Here is a 23554-nt window from a genome sequence, read left to right on the forward strand (position 1 = left end):
CTAAAGCAAAAACACTGGAAAGACACAAGTCTGGAAGCAAATGTCGATATAGGAAATAATCCACATCCACACACATAAGGAGGGAGAGATGAATTCAGGAGTTCCCAAATGTTTGCCCTTTGCTCCTAAGAAGCAGCAAACTCCTTGGAAGTCCCGAAATACAAGAGGGCATTTTCTAAAACTCCAAGTATTTATTCTGAAAGAATAGACCACACCTGGAGGTGGGACCAGGTGGTCTCAACACCAATTCAAGGATCTTCTTTCAAAGATGTTTCCAACCTATGAGTAACAAGGCATATACTGAGTGGGATGGGATTACATCAATCCACAATCCAATTAATTCCTCAAGTAGAATGAGAAATAAGGTTGAGAAAGGTAGCACAGTTCTACATGCTGCCTCCAATATTTCAAAGCACCAGCTTGTAAGAGTTGAGTTGAGACAAGGGAGTCAATGTAAACAAGAGAGTACTAGGAAAACTAAATGAATGACATCAGACAAAGTGGACAGGTGTTGCAAGTCAGCCCCTGAAGAGGTTGACTGATGGAGGGATGGAGGATGAGGTCTTTCCCCTCCAGCTCGGAGCACGCGTCTGCCACCTGGTCCAGCCATCAGTTCTGAGGTGAAATGGCAGGTAAACAGCTCGCAAGCAGTCAGGCTGGGGAAATATTAGCTTTATTCGGTGGACAAGACTGAAGTCCAAAGACTCAGCAACAGTTCCAGCCAAAAGCCTCTCGCCTTCCACAGACCCTTGTTTTTATCCACCAGAATCAGATACCACCCAATGGTGGGATCAGATACCACCCAATTTTGGAAGCAGAATCAGGTACCACCCTAGGGTGGGGGCAGAATGCCAGGTCACACCCTAGGGTAGGACACAATCACCGATCAGGGTAGGGTCAGTAACATAATTCCCTAAAATATTTACATACACAACAGACAGGAGGTGGAGAGCTAAATGCATTTTGCTGTCTTATCAATTGATGAGAAAATTCACAGGTTGTTAACAAGAAATGAATCATCACTATTGGATACATTGATTTGGTGTTTACAAATCTTATTCTTCCTTTCTCTGGGCACACTGATACCATTTGCATTCTGAGCACTACAAAATACATGGGAGTGATCCAGTCCCATTTAGGTAGCATCCTTGGAAATGTTTTGTGTGATGCATCACTTTTGCTCTTCCTATGTGCCTCCCCTCGGCAGAGTCCAGCAAAGGAATGACAGGACCTGAAATATAATAAAACCCCTTTCATAAAGCATATCATTGTTTTAGAAGATGATAAAGTGCAAAGGTTGTTGTTTCACGTGTGGGTCTGTACAGAACACAATGCCTTATATTTGAACTGTTAAAAACTCTACGAAGAAGGTTTTGTGTTTCTTATTATCTTTGACTCTTATAAGAACTCTGCTGGATCCCTGTCAGTACCCAAATGAAGAACTTTCACATTGACCCAATAGCATTCCTTTTCCTCCTATTCTGGGGTCCAGGCCTGCCAGAACTCTTAATCTTATTAGGAAAATGAAGGCCTTTGTGATAAAGGACAACACATAGATGGATTTCTAAGCCAAGTTACCAAGTCACTTTGAATCTGAGGATATGGGATATGACTATAAGATTCTAAAAAGTCCACTTTCTAAAATAAATAAATAAATAAAAGGTATCAGAGATCGCCTCTCTCTGTCCCACCTGCTGTGTTTATTGGGCATCTGTTTCTGTCAGCATCAGAAAGCAGAGGCATGCAATGAGAGGAGACAAGTCTGGGCCTGAATCAGAATTCTTTATCTGTTGCCATGCCAACATCCCCAATTGGATTTTTAAGAAATAGGAGTGAGGTTATGGTTCTTACATCCTATTCATTCTAGAAAATAGGTTACTAGTTGGATTTCATTCATAATACACACCTTCACTCTTTTCTTTGTGGATCCTTAAGTCTGTCATTTCTTTCTCTTCTCTATACCATCAAACAGTCTTAAAAAGAAGTTGACAATGTCGTCTTAAAGTCCTTCCATAGACCATATCTAGATGCTGGCTAAAGATCATGAGACTTCTACATACTATACTCTTAAAAGTGACCAAATATTGGGATTACCACCTACCCAAGCATCTTCACTCAATTAAGCACTTTCTTATCTCAAAATATAACTGCCCACATGCAGGCAGTAGTACAAGCTATCTGCTAAATTATAAATAAAAGTCTGAATTATGCACTGTTCCAGGAGTGGTGTCTAATGAGCCCACTCAGATTTTTGTTCACCTTTTTCACATCCCCTCACACCTCCTTTGCCACAACCAAACAGAACTCTTAGTTCTTCTGGGACTCATTCTGATATTTCTTCCCCTACATGAGTCAATGTTTAGATAATGCCTTCCATTAAAATGTTATGTTTATTTTCCACTTCTCTTCTTTCCTATCTGTCACCTCTGCTTACTCTTCATGAAGCTTATTTCTCCCTCTCAAATGAACATTTCCTGTAAACAGTCATAATTTCTTCCCTACATTTCCTCCTTCTGGAACAGTATTTTTCAACTATAAATATCAACAGAGGATCAGGTCCACATTCCCAGGCTTACTCATCTTGTGTCTCTAGTCCTGATTCCCCAGAACACTAATGAACAACTGATTTTGACTGACCTACCATTACCTCAGTCAAAATGATTATAAGGTCAGAAGAATAACTCTCTTCTTTAATAGCACCATTTCTTTGCTTTGGGGTAAGGGAGGAATCCAGACATATCCAGATGTGTTTAAGCTTATTCCTGGCTTTGTAATCATGAACCACAGGACTTGGGAGACCATATGTGCTGCCAGGTATTGAACTTGGTTCAAGCACATACCAAGTAGAAGTCTCACCTGAAGTACTCTCTCCAGCCCAATAACTCTGTTTCTATCATGAATTCATGGAACTTCAGTATAAATGGAACTTTAGGGCAGGAAATAGTTCAAAAGATTGGAGGAATTGCAGGCTGAGTAATACTGGGAGTGGTTTACAGGCTCCCAAACAGTGCTGGGAAGATTCCACCCCTGCTCCCATACACCAACACCCACGCTCCATCATATACACAAAAAAAGAAGAAACCCTAAATTTCAAGCTCAATTAGCTTATCAATCAATGTTCTATCTTTATCAAATTTAGATAATAACTGCTAGGTCTACTAATAGCACCATCAGTCCAAACATAGGAAAAATTATTTAGATAAATCACAATATAATCAGATTATTAATATTCTGGGTCTCTTCTGTATTTTCACATGCTTATTCTATGGTCTATGCCCAATTATGTCCTTGTATCACCCCTCACATCATACTCTCCCCCTAAACTATGATTTAGTTGCATTATAGTACCCTAGTAGCAATAATGAGTACCTTCCCTGTTGGCCTCTGCCTCAAGACTTTCTTTATTCTAACAGTCATAAAAACAATAGTAAATAGCTTTTTTTAAATCTTACTTAATTTCTTTAAATTCATGTCTTTCAAGTGTTATACAATAAATTTAACTAGAGGATTCTGAGAAGCTTCTCCAAAAAAAATATTTATACTATTTTGTGTTGTGAATTCCAATATATAGAAGTGGAAACTTGATCATAAGAAAAACCATACAACCCAAATGTGTGGCAGAACGGTGGCTATAATCCAGGTATCCTTATTTTTATGCCAAGACACTTAATGCATATATGACTCTTTCTAAACAAGGAACAAATTATGTTGCTATCCAGTATGTAAACTTCCAGTTACTCCTCCCATGAATCACAAGATAGCAGAAGCCATTTATCTGCCATTTAAAACACTGTTTCACTGTAGTCTTTGAGTGACTGTTGTATGTTTGTGTGTGTGTTTCATATATGACTCAAAACTAAATTCTTCTAGTTATGTTTTCTCTTCATACAACCTAATACCTACTGATCCTGGAACATCATCCCCTCCAGACTGGGTCTGGACCTGACATTGGCTGTATCTTCTAGATACTCTCAAAACACTGATCTCTCTCTTTAGAGCACAACTCAGGGGCCAGAGGCTAATACAAGGCTAAGGTAAGCTTGCCTTGTACACTGCTGAACTTGTTTGATCCCTGCCCTAAATATGATTTCCTGGGAACCACAGAGGATGATCCCTGGGTACAGAGCCAGAAATCCTGAGCACTACTTGGTATAGACCAAAAACAGAACAAGAAAATTAACAGAGGACAACTTGGGTTCTATCTGCCCTCAGCTACACATGGGCCACACTCCACTCTGCTTCCTTCATTCGCATCCCTCATTTAATTGTCTATTACTCTATGACATTGATTCCTCTTTGCATTTTCAGTAGCAAGCTCACAAAGCATTTTCTTTAATCTCTCATCACAACTCTTTCTCTGCCACAAAGACTGGTATTGAGTAGGTAGCCCCACAAATATGTTTTTTATTATTTTATTTATTGATTTATAAATTGTTTTAATTTTCATCTTCCTAAATTCCTTATCATATCAATATCTCCTTCATATTCAGAGTACTTTCTATTCATATCATTTAAAAATACAAAGAATACATTGTTATAGAATAAAGATCAAAAACACTCTTTTCCCCCTTCACTGATTTTATTTTAGTTAATCTGAGGTGATTCATACAAATAAGATTTTTGTTTGTTTGTTTTATGGTTTTGAGCCACTCACAGATCATTCCTGGCAATGATGTTCTCAGAGGACCACATGCTGTTTTGGAGATCAAGCCAGTTGGACACATTCAAGGCAACTATCTTAACATTTGTACTATCTATCTGGCCCCCTAATAAGCATAGTATTAGGTATTAAGCCTTAGCCTCCTTCATCCTATGAGGAGCAGACTTGAGCTAGGGATTAAACTTTCTCTTGTCCTCTGGATGCCCCACTAATTAACTCAGCCCTCTTGACCCATGGTCTGAGCCTATGGCCTTACTTATTGATAAATCCAAGAATCAGTGAAAGGCAGTTTCTTAAAGATAAAGGATGCCCACACTTCACCTTGACCTTCTAAATCCGAGTCTCTAAGGGCAAGGATCAGAGCAAATCCATGTGTTTCTCACATGCTGTGAAAAATTGAGCTTTAGTGAGCATTGTTCAGCAGGATGCTTACAATAAATAAAATTCAAAGAATCCTCTCAGAACAGTAAAGCTATAAGGTATGCTTAGAGGTTAAAAACTCCAATTCTTTTACCCAGTTATAATGCATTTTCATTCTGATAACAGACTACCTTACTTATCCTTAAAGAATGTCCCATTTCACCCCCCCAAAAAATATCTAAAATTCCTATCAAAAAACGGGGAGAGAAAATGAATAGACACCTTTCTCAGGAAGGTCAACAGGCACATGAAAAAAATGCTTATCATCTTTTATCATTAGGGAAATCAACATTAAGATGAGAAAGAAATATTTCACACCAGTGAGGATAACACATATCAAAAATACTGGGAATGATCTCTTATGGTGGTGAAATAGGAACTCTCATCCACTGCTGATGGGAATGCTGTCTGTTTAAACTCCTATGAAGAACAACTACTATGGAGAGTTCTCAGTAACTTCAGAATCTAGCTTTCATATGACCCAGCAATTCTACTTTTGGATATCTATCTGCCGGATAGAAAAAGACTTATTCAAAAGGGGATATGCACACTACCATTCATTGTGGCACTAGGTATCATAGCTAAGAGTTGGAATGAATCTATATGTCCAACAACAGGTGAGTGGATCATGAGTAAGCAGAACACATATATGATGAAATAATACATAGATGGAATACTACATAGGTGGAATACTACTATAAAAAGAGTGATGCATGGAGCTGGAGCGATAGCATAGCAGTAGGTAGTTTACCTTGCAAGTGGCTGATCCAAGGACAGACCTTGTTTTGATCCCTGGCATCCCATATGGTCCCCCTAGCCAAGAATGATTTCTGAGCGCATAGCCAGTAGTAACTCCTGAGCATCACTGGATGTGGCCCAAAAACCAAAAACCAAAAAAAAAAAAAAAAAAGAGTGACGCAATCACACAATTCACTACAACAGGGATGGAACTGGATAATATTATATTAAATTAAGTAAGCCAGAACAGGGATAAATATAGGATGATATACCTTATATGCAGTATTTAGAATTATTGCATTAAAGAATTCAGTAGTTTAAATGGGGTTGTCCTATTTAAATATTCTTGGTTCCCCAAAGTATAGGAAGAAAGAAAATAAATTAAGTGGAGGAGGATAAAGACAGATGTGAATTAATGGGGCACAGAGACCAAGAGGACTCAGGTGTGGGTGGTGGTGTTATGAAAGGACAAAACAAAATATCCATGTCTGAGAGTCAACAAGAATGAAATTGTGAGACCTAAACTGTAACAACTAAACTTAAAAAAATAAGTGCCTCTTTCGATAGAAGGCTGAGGTGGGTGGTAGTGGGATGGGATGGACTTTGGGATGACCCTATACAATCATAGAGAGAAGGTCAGAGACCTTGGGTGGGAAGAAGCCTTTGTCTGACCCACCTCTTCAGGAAACTTTCTTCTTTGGAATTTCTGCTTCTCCACCCTTCCTGACAAAGATAACTGAGGAAGTCTTCTGGGTAACAGTTTTAAATGATCTCAGATATTGAAAGTGTATTGTTTTTACTGTAGTTGGGACAGATAACACATATAAATGTGTGTTTATTTTCCATTTCCAGGAGAGTAGCAATAACTGAGCTACACTACAGGTTACTGGATACAAAGTGAGAAAATCTGCAGAGAGCCTTCTTTCCCCGAAGTCAAAGTTCTAGGTGAGAGGCCAGAGCAATAATAGTTCCAGGTGAGCAGGAGACGTAGCCCATTGACAGGGAAAGGGTGAAATCCCTGGAGTATAGTTCCATGCAACTGGAAGAGCATCTTGGTCCAGAGCTGGGAGCTCCCTTGGATGAGGGAAAAAAATTACAGGAAGAATCAACTTCTTTTGTGCATGAAGAACTTTCAGTCTAAGATCTACACCTCACTCACCATCAGGCAAGCACCTTACTTCAGACACTTATTCCCAAGAGTTTCCAGTTCCCTTCACCTGCCCTGCCAGAGAAGGCAGATTCAAGATGACAGCATAGTGTTCACCTCAGAGACCTGTGCACCAGCTCCAGCAAAGGGACCAGAAAGCTATAAATGAGTCTATAACCTGAGACATCTTGGACACATCAAAGTAGGGAATCCCAAGGATCTGATTTCTATTTGGGCTCTATTATACTTGCAAAGTAGGTTTCACTTCTCTCTTAGAATTATATACAGTTTGTCCAGTGCCCACTCTAATTATAGAATATGTAGTAATATTAGTATCTTGCTACTGGTAAGAAGACTACCAGAGAAGTCAAACAACCTGTCAGAGGACAAGACTGAGCAATAGTCATTCTGGTAGCCAATGGCACACTGTCATTGTTACTGTTATCCTGCCCTTTTTAAAATGGACCCCATCTCTGGAAGCTCAAATGAACCAAAATCAAAAGTCTTGGCATGCCTCTCTTCCCTCTAGATGGAGAAAGTCCATACATGGAGAAATAATACAAGTCAGCAGGAAATCAGGTGCTGAGGACACTGTCAGAGCACCCCCACTGCTCATCCTACCACCTGGCACAGCTCTTGAAATGTATGCGCATCCACTGACCTTTGACCCTCACACTCCCATGCATACAAGTTATCAGGAAAAGGCACTCACTGATGTAGAAGAGAAGCTGAATTTGTTTATTGGATTCTTGGGTACAAAGAAAACTCTGAATGCAGTGGGACAGGAGAGCAGGTTTTTAATGGAATGAAGAAAGCATCAGAACTACTGGGCTCAGAGGAATTGTCTGAGAAAGTATGGCTATGGGTAGTCACTCGGTGTCATAAAGGGCATGTCACCAGTTTTGCTCCTGTCTCTTCTAAAAGTCAGATGACCAACCATGGGTCAGCCTGACTCAACTCGTGCTCTGCCTTACTGCCAGAACCTTTTGGATTACCCCAGTGAATGAAACGATTAATCCTTTTGTTTGAGATAATCAGTGGGACTGTGCTTTATTTCCCCATGCTGATTATTTGATTAGAATGGCCCAGGCCCTGACATTTAGAAAGTCCAGAGGAAGGGTTTTCAAGTCACCAAGATTGGGTACAAGCTCTAGTTCAATGGAATAGTCTGAACCACTGTGCCCTGGGGCCTTTAGAAGTTCTGGGGTTGAATCCTCACTAACCACTTAGAGCAGCTGTGGCACATTGCCAAGACCCTCTCTGATTACTGTCCTGTGATTCACCCAGAGCTACAAGCTGGAGTGACGTGAAAATGGGAGCAAAAAAGGCTGATTCTGGATCCCATTCACAGAGACCAATTCAATAGCAAGCATTTTAAGTGATTTGAATATGTAGTTTTTTTTTGTTAAAAGCCATGTCCCTACTTTAAGAGATGATCATTACAAATTGACCCAACATAATATTCACTTTGGTACCTTACATCTGGGGGGGGTGTGTCTAGGTGAGGTGAAGGAGTGAGGAAAGTCAATAGAGGAAGAAGAAACACCTCGATGAGACTAGCTCAGTACATCCTATATTTGTCTCTCCAAATCATTTTCCCCTTTGTTTTTACTCTTTTCACATCCAACCCATTGTAGTCACAATCAACTATCTGAACTTGTCTTCCTTTTATGATCAAAGTCCAAGATGCAAAGGACATCATGTATTCTCAAAAAAACAAACATCCTTACCAATAAGGAAAAAGCCATGCTTCACACCTTAAAGCAAATTAGGTACCTGAAAATCAAAACTGTGCTAGGCATATGTATTATTATGGGAGTAAAGGTCTTTATAGCAATGTTCACTTTACCAAGGGCCATTATCACTTACTTCTGTGTAATGCTCACAGCAAGTGTGTCGTGACAGAATTTTTATTACTGGGGGGGTCTAAGGCTCATTTGCATCTCAAGTCTCAACAATCTTGGTTTGTACCTATTGTCCCAAACTGGTGATATCCTCCTATCTCCTGTCTAGAGTACAGGCAGGGGTGGGGTGGGGAGGAGGGAGATTTGGGACATTGGTGATGGGAATATTACACTGGGGTGTTCTTTACATGACAGAAACCCAACTACAATCATGTTTGTAATCAAGGTGTTTAAATAAAATATTATTTTAAAAAAAGAAATTACATGATTACTTTATTTATAATCATTTAGTTTTATTAACATGACATTAAATGCAAAACTGTGTTTCAGGGTTATGTTGCATACCTTGACAAATATATATACCATAGCACAACACCAAAGGTCTAGTTACCATTATCCCTCTTATTGAGACAGAAAGAGAGGGGGAAGGGAGAGCTGTAGAGAAGAAATTTGTTCACATTTTCTCAGTTACTGAGAGTCAGAGACAAGATTTGAGTGCAGGTTATATGTTGCCAAACCTCTGTCCCATTTATAGATATAGTGGGACATTCAAATCTAAACTTATCTACTCAAATCTTTCTTATTCTATAGAGAGATAGTCCAGGGACTATCCTTATAGTGAAGGGACTTGCTTTGCATGCTGCTGGCCCAGTTCATTTCACATGGCCCTCCCAGCATTATCAGGAGTGATCACTGAGCATAGGGTCTAGGTGTGGTCTCCCACAACAACATAACAAAAAATATCAAATATTTCATCAAACTTCTCTTAGAAAATATCTAAAGAATCTAAATAATATCTAAAATCATGAAGGCAAAGATCTTTTTAAATTCTCCTTACAGGGGGCCGGGCGGTGGCGCTGGAGGTAAGGTGCCTGCCTTGCCTGCGCTAGCCTAGGACGGACCGCGGTTCGATCCCCCGGCATCCCATATGGTCCCCCAAGAAGCCAGGAGCAACTTCTGAGCGCATAGCCAGGAGTAACCCCTGAGCGTCACAGGGTGTGGCCCAAAAACCAAAAAAAAAAAAAATTCTCCTTACAGGGGAAAAATTTGAAGTAGATTCATTGACATTCTTCTGTGAATAAATAGAAAAAAGTAGGAACTTATCAGAAAATTGCCATCTTGAGGGCCTACCTTGACAAAAGAAAGAACAAGCTCTGACATAAGTATGTTTGGAAGAAAGAGAAAGAATTGTGGACTCTAAACTACTCGAATGGAGGCCTGGTTCTGAATACTATTCACAGTCTACTTCCAGGCATGTCGCATGGCTTCTGACAAGTGTTGTTTAATCAGAGAATAAAACTAATCATCATTCTGATTTTTCAAGGAGGCTGTTGCAAGGAGCACTAACTGCAGCTCCCGGTGTGCTCTAAAAACAACACGACTCATGAGATCCCAGTGAGTCACTTGGATTTTTTTTTCCTTCATTTTTCACATGAATGAACCAAGATGCAGGAACAAGAGTACTATAAATTGAATGAGATGCGTTGTATGGCTGTTTCATACAGCCATTTCTTATTGTGACAGCACCATTAATAAAAACACTCTACCTCCCAATTTACGTCATCAGAATCAGATATCCTTGCAATTCCCTAACTGACCAAGAATTAGAATGATACACCTGGGCTGGACTTAGGGTAGGATCTTTCCATGGAATGGTTAAAATGACAAATATCCCAACAGTTACTGAGAAAGGCTGCCTGCGTAGAGGCTTCCTAGAAATTAATCTATCTGCAGAAACTGCTTTAATGATCTGATACCTTCAACAAGAAAGCTTTTATTTATGAGGAAATCATGGACTAAAAAAAATGTCATACATTGGTAAATGAGGACATCTCCTCCCTAAAACAAGAAAGCTCAAAGTCAGGTCAACTTCTTGATTTCACAGGATCTCCAGCCTTTATTTGTCCCTGTGAGTGATAATTCCAAGCCAGAATTCAAAACTAAACTGAAGGAGAGGGTACCTGAGAGGGGCTAGGTTGTCGACTAAAAAGAGATTTCCCATCAGATTTTTTGTTCACTAATTAATCTGGTTTTAAATTACCCAAAAAGGCTCCTCTCTGTTTCTGTGTCTGTCTCTTTGTCTGTGTGCCTGTCTCTCACTGTCTCAGGTTGTTTTTCTTTAGGGAGAAAAAAAATGATAGCATAGGCATTTTGGGACTCTTGAAGGTGTGTGTGTGTGTGTGTGTGTGTGTGTGTGTGTATTTTGATGGGAGGGGTTGTACAGTGAGCTTTTTATGTAAGTGAATAAAAGCTCCAGGCTGCCAACCTGAAATTCCAATATGTCCATAGAATTCGTTTCCACATTAAGTAGTGGGGCAAAGGGCTTCTTTGCCTCTAAAGAGTCAATTTGTTTCAAATATCTTTCAGGAACTTGACACTAAAACTACCCGCTCTTAGGGAATCTGAGAAAGCCCTAGAACAGCTTTCTTCAAGAACAGAGAACTCCTGGCTTTGTTGAAGCATTCTTTATTCAGTCTCTGAGGACACCATTTCCAGACCCTCTCTGTCTACCTATGCCCAGCCCTGTAGGAAGTGTACAGAAACTCTTTCTTGACCTAAATCTGTCAGAGGACTTGGAAATCCTGTTCAGAGAAGTCCCCCAAATCAGAGGGAGTGACAGAAATGACATTATTTTGAAGGAAGAGAAAGAGAGTAAAGCAAGTGTTACAAAATCACAGGTGTCATTTCCATTGTATAGTTTTCAAACAAACCAACAAATAAAGACTGTGAAAGAAAACATTTTCAAACAAACCAACAAATAAAGACTGTGAAAGAAAACATTTAACAAAAGCTTGTGGTCAGCTAGACTAACCAGGACATATCATTTTTTTCAAGAGTAAAATAAGTCACAGCTGATTTGTTATTGTTGTTATCAGTTGGGGTTTGGGGCCATATCCACAGTGCTCAAAAAAACACCCAGATCCGTGCATAGGTTGGGGAGAAAGAAGGTGCAGACTGTAGGGGATCTAACCCAAGTGCCTTGCTTGCCAGCACTCCAGCCTACTTGAGCACTCTGGCCTTGATTTATTTTTTGTAGGCTTCAAAAGGTACTAGAGAGGGAAGAGTTATGATCACATTTTTTGTTGTTGCTAAAATCTTGTTATCAGTATCATTAGCTTTGTAGATAAGGAACAGTTGGCTAAAATGGCATTTTCCCAATTCCAGGAACTCTCTCTATGTCTTTGAAATGCAGTCAGGAGACCTCTGGCTCATCAGAACCTCATGGTTTCTTGTGAAATGTCTTAGGACTCGGGGCAGGCTGCAGGCTCCGTCTCACTGCCCCAAGTCCTGGGGATTCTTTGCACACCAGGCTAGAGGCTATTCTCCTAAGCCTCAGGTTTCCTGCCTTCAGTGGCTCAGCAGCACAAGAGGACCGATCAAATGTTTCTTTCGTTTTACGTTCGTGGACTGATTAAGGTGGCTGTCTCGCCTCCCACCTCCTTCCTACAGGCTGCAAATGAAGTGGAACTCATTTTGGCATTAGACTTTGTGCCCAGAGAACAGAGAATTCACAGGATTTTTGCACGGAATTCTAAGAGCATCCCTGTCAGCCCCAGGTTGACTACCAAGTTTCCCTTTGGCCAAACCCTTTCTTGTTCCTACCAGCCTCCCTCCTGAACCATCCTTTGGAACAACAGTCATAAAAGTCCAAGAAGGAAGCATGTATTGCAGGTCTAGAGGCAAGAAACCGTTGGTTCCCTTTTGTGTTCGAATATACCTGAATCGAAGTGAAAAAGAGGGTTCTTGGCTTTGCTGTGTGAAGCCCATCTAAACATTTCTTTTCTTTTCTTCCCTCCATCCTTCCCACCTTTTCCTTCCGACTGATCCCTGGGCCCTCCATGTTAGCAGAAAAGTTGACAGATCAGGGCCCGGAGAGATAGCACAGCGGTGTTTGCCTTGCAAGCAGCCAATCCAGGACCAAAGGTGGCTGGTTCGAATCCCGGTGTCCCATATGGTCCCCCGTGCCTGCCAGGAGCTATTTCTGAGCAGACAGCCAGGAGTAACCCCTGGTGTGGCCCAAAAAACCAAAAAAAAAAAAAAAAAAAAAAGTTGACAGATCAGGTGGGTCAGTTTCATGCCATTTCCCTGAAGATGATGCCATCAAAAGGAGACAGCCCTGGTGGGGCAGGGATCTGAACAGGTAAGCCCTGTCCTATGCTGGGGGTTTGCCAGGGCTGCCAGTATATTTTTCTCCCTGAAGACAGACAGAGAAACAGACAGACAGATAGATGGATGGACAGATAGGCGGATGGACAGATAGACAGAGAGAAGACAGACAGACAGATAGATGGATGGACAGATAGGCGGATGGACAGATAGAGAGAAGACAGACAGACAGATAGATGGATGGACAGATAGGCGGATGGACAGAGACAGAGAGAAGACAGACAGACAGATAGGTGGATGGACAGATAGGCGGATGGACAGTTAGACAGAGAGATAGACAGAAGGATGGACAGAGAGGCGGATGGACAGATAGAGACAGACAGATGAATGGAGAGATAGGTGGATGAACAGATAGACAGATGGACAGAGACAGAGAGACAGATGAGAGACAGACAGATAGACGAATGGACGGACAGACAGATGGACAGACACCTGCCTGATGACTCCTAAGACCAGTGCAAGGACAGATAGACAGACAGAAGAACAGACGGACGGACAGACCGACACCTGTCAGGTGACTTCTGAGTCCAGTACACGGATAGATGGACAGACAGAAGGCTAGAAGAACAGACAGATGAACAGACAGGAGGACAGAATGACAGATGGACACCTGCCAGATGACTCGAGTCCAATTCCCGGACAGAGGGAGAGACAGACGGACAGACAGACGGACAGGCAGACACCTAGCAGACGACGCCTGCGTTCAGTGCCCCCGAGGCCCCAGCGAAGGAGGCTCGAACCTGCCACCCCGGGGTGGCCCCTGCCGGCCGGGCCGCCTCCTTGGGGACCGACTGTCCGTCCCACTTGAGCCCAGCTAGCCTGGAGCTTCGTCGCCCGCCCGCCCCTACCTTGACGAAGAGCTCGATCTCGGGGTCCCGGTCGTCCCCGTTCCCGTTGGTGGCCGCGTCCGTCATGCTGCCGCCGTCGGCTCCCGGGGCCCCGCCGCCCCGCCGTGGAGGCGCCACCTCGGCGGTGGCTAGCGCGCGCGCCTGTCCCCCAGGGGTTCCCCTGGCTGGGCCCCGCCGCGGCTCGGTTCGGTTGGGGTCGGTTGGGTTCTGCTTTTGCAGAATCGCTTTCTCCAGCCGCGCACCGCGACGCCCCGACCGATGACACGCGAAGGACAGGGCAGCCCGGAGGGAGCAAGGTGCGCCTTTCGGGGTGCAGGGGGCCCGGCCTGGACGCCGCAGGTGCCGGGCGCAACAAGTGCCACCGGAGCCGGCCCGCGCGCCCAGCAGCCCAAAATAGCCAGCGGCCCGGGGGCGGGGTCAGCCCGGGCGGGGGCGGGAGCGGCACCCCGAAAGGGCCCGGGTCCCCGCCCGGACCCAGCCTGGCCTAGAAGCCTTAGGTGGGGAAAGGGAGAAGCAAGCAAGCAAGCGAGCAAGAGGCCAGGAGAGGTACAGGGAGAGGAGAGGAAGGGTTTAGAAAACCAAGGGGGAGCAGGAAGAGAAGAAAAGGAGAAAGGAGGGGAAGGAGAACGAGGAGGAGGAGGAGGCCAGAAGACAGGAGCTGGCTTGAAGTCTTAGGTTTCATTCATGCCTTCTTTGCTCCAAGTTGCTCTCTTGCAGGGTTAAGCACTTGCAAAGCTCCAGCTCTTCTGCAATGCTCAAGGTGGAGAGGGGAGAGGTGTGGGGGGCGAGGGCAGGATGGAAAGGTGTCCCCACTCTCCCCCCCCCACACACACACACACCACCAAAACAAAAACAGGACTTTTCTTGTCCTCTTCTTGCTGGGCAAATAGGATAGGGCTGTGACAAGCATGTGGAGTGAGCCAATTGGGTCATGTGTTGCCCCAAAAGGGATTCCTGTCTTTTTAACCTTCTCTGGATTTGGGTGTTTGCCCAACCCTTTTTGTTTAATTTTTTTGTTTGTTTGTTTCTTCTTTTTTTTTTTTTCCCTGGTTTTTCCTTCCATATTCTCCCTCTTTCCCTCCCTTCCCTTTAGGGGTTTAGGTGAAGTCTGACACACACATACAAGGGTTTGGGGTTGCACTTGTGCACCTGAATGTTGACCATCTGAACCCACCCTTAAATTAAAGCAGGAATTAGACAGAGACATACAATTTTAGGTACACCCCCAAGAGATGTTCCTAGAGCCGCCCCCTGATATCACCGCTCTTTTAAGACCAAAGTAACTAGTACTCTGGCATGTTCAACTCAGTATTGGCTGGAGTCTTAGCATGAACACATGAATAGACTATCTCCTTGTTGACTGGATTCTTAAGGTTTCTAAGATTTGTGAAAATACTCATTTTCTTCGTCACAATATTTTTTAATTATATTGACAGATATTTTTACAGTTTCCACTTATATATTTATATATATTCCACTTATGTATATTTCTGTTATGAATATTCCATCATGTTCTGATACATGGATACCCATCTCTAATATATGAATCATTTTGATTGACTATAGTCTATGCTTCTGTTGTCTGTTTTCTATATAAGATGAATTTGTTAGAGCCAGGTATAAGGCTGCTCTCGTGAAAACTGATAGATGGGTTTCCAAAGTGGTTGTACAAACTAAAGCCAACATCCTTCATTTCCTTTAAAGATAGACACTATGAAAAAGCAATAGGCACAATGTTTTCAGAATCTGGTCAACTTCAAAATGTATCTGTACCTTATTTTTAACTAACCTGCATGCATTATATGCATATGTATATGTATACATATATATATATACACTTCACGATTTTATAAGAAAACATGAGTAACTTATTAATAAAAAATAAATTGTACTTATTATATACCAGGCAAACGCTATGCTACTTGTCTTAAAATTTTTTATTTGCATAGGCTATAAAAATGTGTTATTATACCCAAGTTTGGGATCACATCCAGCCTGATCAGAGCTTAATTCTGTCTATACACTCAGATCATTTCTGGTGGAGCTCAAGGGACCCAATGGACTGTGGCAATTGAACCTGGATCGGTTGTGTGCAAAGCAGGAGCTTTACCCATTATACTCTCTCTCATTTCCACCTTTGCTATGTACCCCAAATCTTCATTATTTTACATTTTGTCTTTTACTTATGTAAAGGGAAGAATACATAATAAGTGTTAGAGTGATTTCAGAATGCTCCATCTCAATTTACCAATTCTACTTTTGTTGTTCATAATCAAGTTGTTGCTATTTGTTTCCCACTGAGACAAAGTTTTACATGATTGAGTTTCAGTCATGCAATTTTACAGCACCCTTCACCAGTGTACATTCAATTCTCTTCACTAAAGTCTCCCAGGTTCCCTCCTGCCCTTCTTCCTGCCTGCCTATGGGGAAGACAGTTTTCTTCTTTCTCATCTCTCTATCTCTCCTTCACTCTCACTCCCCCACCACATCCTACACATTTTAAGCACTGTGGTTTGCAATATTATTAATGAAAGGGTACCATGCCTATCACTTTATCTCTTTTCAGCACCCAATTCTTGTCTAGAGTTATCATTTCCAACTAACATACTTATCTTTGTCACAGTGGTCCCTTCTCTGCCCTATTTACATTTGCCCACTATTTGTGGAAAGCTCTATACCATGGACCGGTCTTCTTGGCCCTTATTTCTATTATCTTTGATATTATTTCTATACTGTGATTTTTCCTTCTTTTCCACACATGAGTGAGGTCATTCTATATCTATCTCTTTCTCCTTCTGACTCATTTTACTCAACATAATACTCTCCATATCAACAGTGAATAAGCAAATTTCATGACTTCATTTTTTTTCTTGCAGCTGCATAAGTATTACATTGTGTAGATATACCAAGTTTCTTTATCCTCTCATCTGTTCTTGGGTACTTGGGTTGTTCTCCAGTTCTGGCTATTGTGAATAGTGCTGTGATGAACATAGGGATCCATAGGATTTTTCTATCTTGTATTTTTTGGGGGCTCCTAGGGAATATTCCTAAGAGTGGAATTGCGAAGTCATATGGAAGCTCATTTTTTCTCGCCTTTTGAGGAGTATCCATATTGTTTTCCAAAAAGACTGGACCAATCAGCATTCCCAACAGCAGTGAATGAGAGTCCCTTTCTCCCTACATCCACACTAGCATTGGTTATTCTTGTTCTTTCTGATGTGTGACAATCTCTGTGGCATGAGACGATATCTTATTATTGTTTTGATTTGCACCTCTGATGATTAATGCTGTGAAGCACTCTTCATATGCGCTTTGATCATATAAATTTCTTCTTTGAGGAAATGTATTTTCATTTCTTCTCCCCATTTTTGGATGGGGTTAGATAATTCTTTTCTTGCTAAACTCAACCAGTACTTTGTATATCTTGGATATTAATCTTTATTAAATGAGTATTGGGTGAATATTTTCTTCCATTCTGTGGATAATCTTTGTATCCTAATCAGTGTTTCCTTTGAGGTGCAGAAGATCCTTATTTTAACCTAGTGCCACTTGTTTATCTCTGCTTCTGCTTGCTTGGCCAATGATGTTTCACCCTTGAAGATGCCTTTGGCTTCAATGTCATGGAGTGTTCTGCCTATGATTTTCTCTATGTAATTATGGTTTCACCTCTGATATCAAGTTCTTTAATTTATTTTGATTTGACTTTTGTGTACGATGTTCATGAGAGGTCTGAGTTCATTTTTCTGCATGTAGCTGACCAGTTTTTCCAATACCACTTGTTGAAGTGGTCTATTTCCTTGCTCTATTTTATATATTTTGCTCCCTGTGTCAGAGTAAATGTTTATTTTTTATTTTTGTACAATTTTTTTACAGTTCTATTTCAGTAACATAGTGACAGTGAATTAGGGCCATTCCCACCACCAATGTTGAGCTCCTTCCACCATAGTGGCCAGCATATATCCCATTCCTTCACCCATAGCCCACTAAACTGCTAGTATAACAGGTCCAGTTTGTGTATAGCTTCTTATACTTTGGTTCTCTTGATTCTACTGTTAACAAATCTTCATTTTGTAAGCATACTGATGCATAGCATTTTTTAATAACTTTGGAAACATTGGGTCAGGAATTGAAAGATATCTACTGAGCTGTGCTCTCACTTGCTTTGCTAACTACCTCATTCAAATAGTGCACAGTGAGTAAATCACTTGGATGACACAGAGACACTGTCCTAGTCTTAATATATTAAAATTAAAATTCACTATGAAAAAATAAGATTAAAGTTCATTTTAGGCTAATAGTACATAAAGGAAAATCAAAACTACTGCATGAAGTAAGATAAAAGATTACATATGGGAAGAGATTTTTCACAATATTTGCAGAAGGAAAGAAAGACCTTAAAGAGTGAAAGCACTTCAGTAGAACTGTCTTGAATGACCAGGCAACTGATATAGTAAGGTATCCTGACTACCCTTTATAGTTAGTTGTTTTCTCACAAACTACAAGTACAAATGTCTCCTCAATGTAAAAGTAGTCACCAAGCCCAACTAGCAATCCTAATGGTATACTATAGATAAATCAAGGTGAGGTTTAATTTCTCTCCTCCTCTTTGGTTTCATGCTTACATCACCCAAGTCTTTTAAGAAATAGTGACCTTCACAGCTCTACATTCTTAGCCAATGACTGAATATTCTGGGAATGACACGTTACAGAGGAGGAATTGTACCTTCACTGCATACTTAACAAAGGTAACACTTCTCTGCTCCAGAGGGCAGACAATATTTGCAATAGCAAGAAGGTAAATAAATATAAGATTAATAAGATATCTGCATATAATGAAAGATTATTTACACACTGTGATTGTCTTCTTAGGTATGATTAAGCAATGTATAACATCAACTTTCATTAATCTCAAATCCTAACTTTTATTTTCTCCAAATGTATACTACTTATTGTCAATAGACTTAAAATACTAAAAATAACTTACCATTTGGACATCTCTAAAGATATAAATCTCTATCTCTAAAGCTGATAACATTGGAATTATAATCCTTGGGAAAACTGGTCAGCTACATGCAGAAAAATAAACTCAGACCTCTCATGAACATCGTATACAAAAGTCAAATCAAAATGAATTAAAGAACTTGATATCAGAGGTGAAACCATAATTACATAGAGAAAACCATAGGCAGAACACTCCATGACATTGAAGCCAAAGGCATCTTCAAGGGTGAAACATCATTGGCCAAGCAAGTAGAAGCAAAGATAAACAAGTGGCACTACATTAAAGTATAAAGGATCTGGGCATAGGACTCAATGGTTATGCACATGCCTAACATATATGAAGCTGATATTTGATTCCCTAGCACTGCCAATAGAAAAGGAAAACAAAAAATTAAGGTCACAAAATATTTCTGTGCAATTTTTGTATTTTTATAATTCACATTCTGATTTTGCTTAAGATCAAAACAATTCTATTCTTCCAGATAATTCAGTAATACTACTCCGAGGAATATAGTCTACAGGCTCAAGAGCACGGTGGAGAAAGCCCCTCTGTACACCTATGTTCATTGCAGCACAAGTCACAAAGAGCTAGAATTTGAAAACAACCCAAGTGTCCAAGAAAAGATGAGTGAATAAAGAAATCCTGGTATAGCTACTCAATGGAACTAAAACTGCAACAATAAAAAAGATGGCATGCCTTAATAAAAGAAAACTTGAAAATTTGTGCAGCATTCACATTTTTGTATGATGGTTGAAATAATATTATAACATAGCTAATGGATTTTACATGGCATTTCTTTTTTGTATCCTTTTATTTTTTAATTTATTTATGTTTGTACTTGATAAAAACATAAAGGTTGAAAGAAAATGGATTTAGTTTCGAAATATATTTTCATTAAAATTATGGTTGTAAACTGTGAACTCTAAGCAGATTATAAAATGTTTGGTATGCATATTATAACCACTCATAAAATAATTATAAAAGTTGTAGAAAGGGTATAATAAAAATCATATAAATAAGATAAAATGTAATGGCAAGAACTATCTAGATAACTTTAATGCCATGATGGCAGAAAAGAGAAAACATAATAGTCAGTGATAAAATAAAATTCCTAATGCCAAACATATAAATATAAAAGCTCTAAAGTGGGGCCGGAGAGATAGCATGGAGGTAAGACATTTGCCTTTTATGCAGAAGGTCAGTGGTTCAAATCCCGGCATCCCATATGGTCCCCCGAACCTGCCAGGAGTGATTTCTGAGCATAGAGCCAGGAGTAACCCCTGAGCGCTGCTGGGTGTGACCCAAAAACCAAAAGAAAAAAATAAAAAAAAAGCTCTAAAGTCATAAATTAAAAGTTAGTTGGATTGAAGCTTTATTAAAAGACTTTTGGCCCACCTGGCTCAAGAGGAGGGGTTTGGGTGGGGACTTTGAACCTCCCGCCTTCCAGCTCTTGAAGGGTCTCTTTCCGTTCTGGGAGCCGGGAGGTTCTGCCGGCATGGGGTTTGGCTGGCGTCCGCCATGCCAAAGGCCTTTTTAACCAGGCCTAGGAATGGTTCGGGGCTTGGGTCACCCAGCACCCTGCTACCTCCATCCTCTGGAACTCCAGGGCTTCCCCTGGAGTTTGCCTGGGCAAGCCAGAAGAGGTTCTTTCTTTAGGAAGTCCCAGGCAAGTTTCCTTACTAAACCTCTCCATTCTGAAACTTAAAGACAAATATTTGGATATTATTGTGTTTAATCTTTTTATCATATTTAGAATATCATCCAGAAGCTCTTTTTATTCCTTTATTCCCTCACTCCCACCTACTATTACCCTACATTTAACCAATTTTTAGTACTAATGACTTTTGTTTTGGCCAAAGTGGATTACATATCTCTCACAGTAATGTTTTGGAGGGAGTCGGAAACTTCAGCAGGCAACACAGGGATGATATGGCTCCATGCATTCTTTGCTTCGCAAAATCACAGACCAAAGTGGTGTCTCAGAAACAACATCCTCCCTCTTGACTATTTCTAAAATATAAAAGGGACACATGTATCTGCTTTGTACATCTCAGATGTTTTCCCTTAACATCTATAACTCTTTTTGAAGATCCTCATATAGTGACAATTTTGTCCACTGGTTTCGTTATTTGATTGTTTACTTTTCCCCCTATCAGATCTTTTTTATAAGCAATACTGGTAGAAGAGTATCTCTGTATAGAATACATGTTTGAGGGGCCGGGTAGGTGGCGCTGGAGGTAAGGTGTCTGCCTTGCAAGCGCTAGCCAAGGAAGGACCGCGGTTCGATCCCCCGGCATCCCATATGGTCCCCCCAAGCCAGGGGCAATTTCTGAGCACATAGCCAGGAGTAACCCCTGAGCGTCAAATGGGTGTGGCCCAAAAACCAAAAAAAAAAAAAAAGAATACATGTTTGAACCAAGTTACGGGGAATGTTGGACTTTATTCGTCGGTCCCAGATGCACCAACAATATCTTGTGGCATTGTTTCTATTTTGCATAGGCACATTAAAATACATATGCAAACAAGTTCTTATCTAAGAGAGATGGAACACAAATTTGGTAATGCAGTTAGGCCTTATACCCTGAACATTGGCATAATGATTTGGCTTAGGCCTCAGAAGAATCAGCATCGCCCATACACACCTGAAAAATGGCTACCATCTATGGAAACAACCACAATTGTCTACAACATTACCAGAATCCAAACCTCTACCAGGGAAGACTACTCTGGCATTGATTTACTCCAAAGCGTGCTCTCAACACCCAGACGACTCAGCAACAGCCTGCTGGCAGGGCAGATCACTCCACATCTAATGGTGTGCTGAAACTAGAGGATGCTCCACATCAGCCTGACTTCGATGAAAGAAATTAATAGAATCCAGAATCTTTAAATATAGGAACCTGATACCAACAACAGCTAAAGTGTGAAAAAGTTTCACCAGGACCACGGAGAATGACTCGGGTTGGACACACTGGTTTGCCTGTCTCGAATACAGGCAGGGACTGGGAGGGGGGAATGTTACACTGGTGAAGGGGGGTGATCTGTTTGTGACTGTAACCCAACTATAATCATATTACTTAAATAAAATATATAATAAAAAAAGAATTAGAAATACAATTGGGAGGAGGGCTTATTTTGGAAATAATCTTCATGTGGCCCACAGAAATGAGTTGGGCTGGAGCACATGCTTTGCATGTGGGAGCCCTGGGCCTCATCCCCCCCCCCCCCCCGCTTTCCCACACTGCTTGTTTCCCTGAGCACTGTACTTGGTGCACCTCCAGGTGCGACAAAATAAGTAAATAAATGAGAGAGAAAGAAAAAGAGAAGAAAATGCCTTCACAGAGTTAACATATTATTTTTCATTTGATTGTCAATTCATTTGGCTGACTTTATTTTCATTTGGCAAACAAATGAAACAAGAAATATTAAGTAAATTATTTGTACCTGCCAAAGCATGCTCAGGGGAGGGTGGGAAATAGGACAATGATTGAGGGAATGTTACAATGGTGGTGGGATTAGGGTTGGAACATTGAATTCCAGAAGGAAACTATTATTGAGCAACTTTGTAAACCACAGTGTTTAAATAAAGACATTTATTAAAAAGACTTTTGAATTTTACTTTAAAATAATATGTTATATTCATGTGTATATGATATAGAATATCATTTCAACATAATGAGCCATTAGATAGATTTTAAAAAAATGATAGAAACACCATGAAAACTTTATTATAGATAGTTGGTATATTAATATCATAAAAATAGTCTCTAAAACTAAGAAATTATCTTGGAGATGAGTGAAATTTTGCAATGATAAAAGACAACTCATCAGGAAGATATTATATGCCAAAGTGTGTACACACCTAATAGTAAATTCAAAATAAATTACAGAACTAAAAAACAAATCTGAAATTAAAAAATATATACAATTACAGCTGAAAATTACCACACACCAAAAATTGTAATAAAGTACACAAAATATAAGTAGAGAATACACTATTAGACAACTTGACTTAACACTTACAAAATATCCCATTCAAATAACAATATAAAACACTTTCAAATATCATAGAGTATTTACCAGACTATCTTTTAGTCTATAAAACACATTTTAAAGAATATCATCATAGATAGGCTAATAGTCACATAAAGGAAAATCAAAACTACTGCATAAAATAAGATAGAAGATTACATATGGAAAGAGATTTTCCACACTATTTTCAGAAGGAAAGAAAGACCTTAAAGAAAAGACCTAAAGTGTTTTACCATAATAGAATCAATTTAGCTAAAAAAAAAAATGATATCTAGAAATCCAGTTTAAGAGACATCCATTGGTAGCCAAAAAATAAACAAAGAACAAAAGCTCTCTCTCCTTCACTCTTTCTCCCTCTCTCTCTATGTCTTTGTCTCTTCTTTCTCTTACACACACACACACACACACACACACACACACACACACGCCAAGCCTCTAGAGAAGAAAAGTGATCTGAGGTCATGTTCCATTGCATCACTATGAATTTTTGGCAGGGTTTGATGCTCTGGTTATTGTCCTCACTCAATGGCAAAGCTCATAGTTAAGACCCAGAAAGAGCATATAAACATACAACTACTACACAAATATACTTTTTCAAAAGTTTGAATGTAGTCCAAGGTAAATGTATGCAATAAA

The 23554-nt window shown here is 40.4% G+C and overlaps 1 protein-coding gene across 2 annotated transcripts in view; it reads right to left on the reverse strand.

Moving 5' to 3' along the window:
* CLIC5 (chloride intracellular channel 5) overlaps window positions 1-23554 on the reverse strand; it is a 197786-nt gene that overhangs the window by 108822 nt on the left and 65410 nt on the right. The window contains exon 1 of one of the 2 annotated variants that reach the window (XM_049765514.1): window positions 13885-14086. The exons of the other annotated variant lie outside the window; for it this stretch is intronic. Within the exon in view, the coding sequence (XP_049621471.1) occupies window positions 13885-13950 (66 nt within the window). The 5' untranslated portion in view covers window positions 13951-14086. Of the gene's footprint in view, window positions 1-13884; window positions 14087-23554 lie in introns of those variants that run through there. 2 annotated transcript variants of the gene reach the window in all.

Source organism: Suncus etruscus, chromosome 18, assembly GCF_024139225.1.
Source record: "Suncus etruscus isolate mSunEtr1 chromosome 18, mSunEtr1.pri.cur, whole genome shotgun sequence".
Taxonomy (NCBI): Eukaryota; Metazoa; Chordata; class Mammalia; order Eulipotyphla; family Soricidae; genus Suncus; species Suncus etruscus.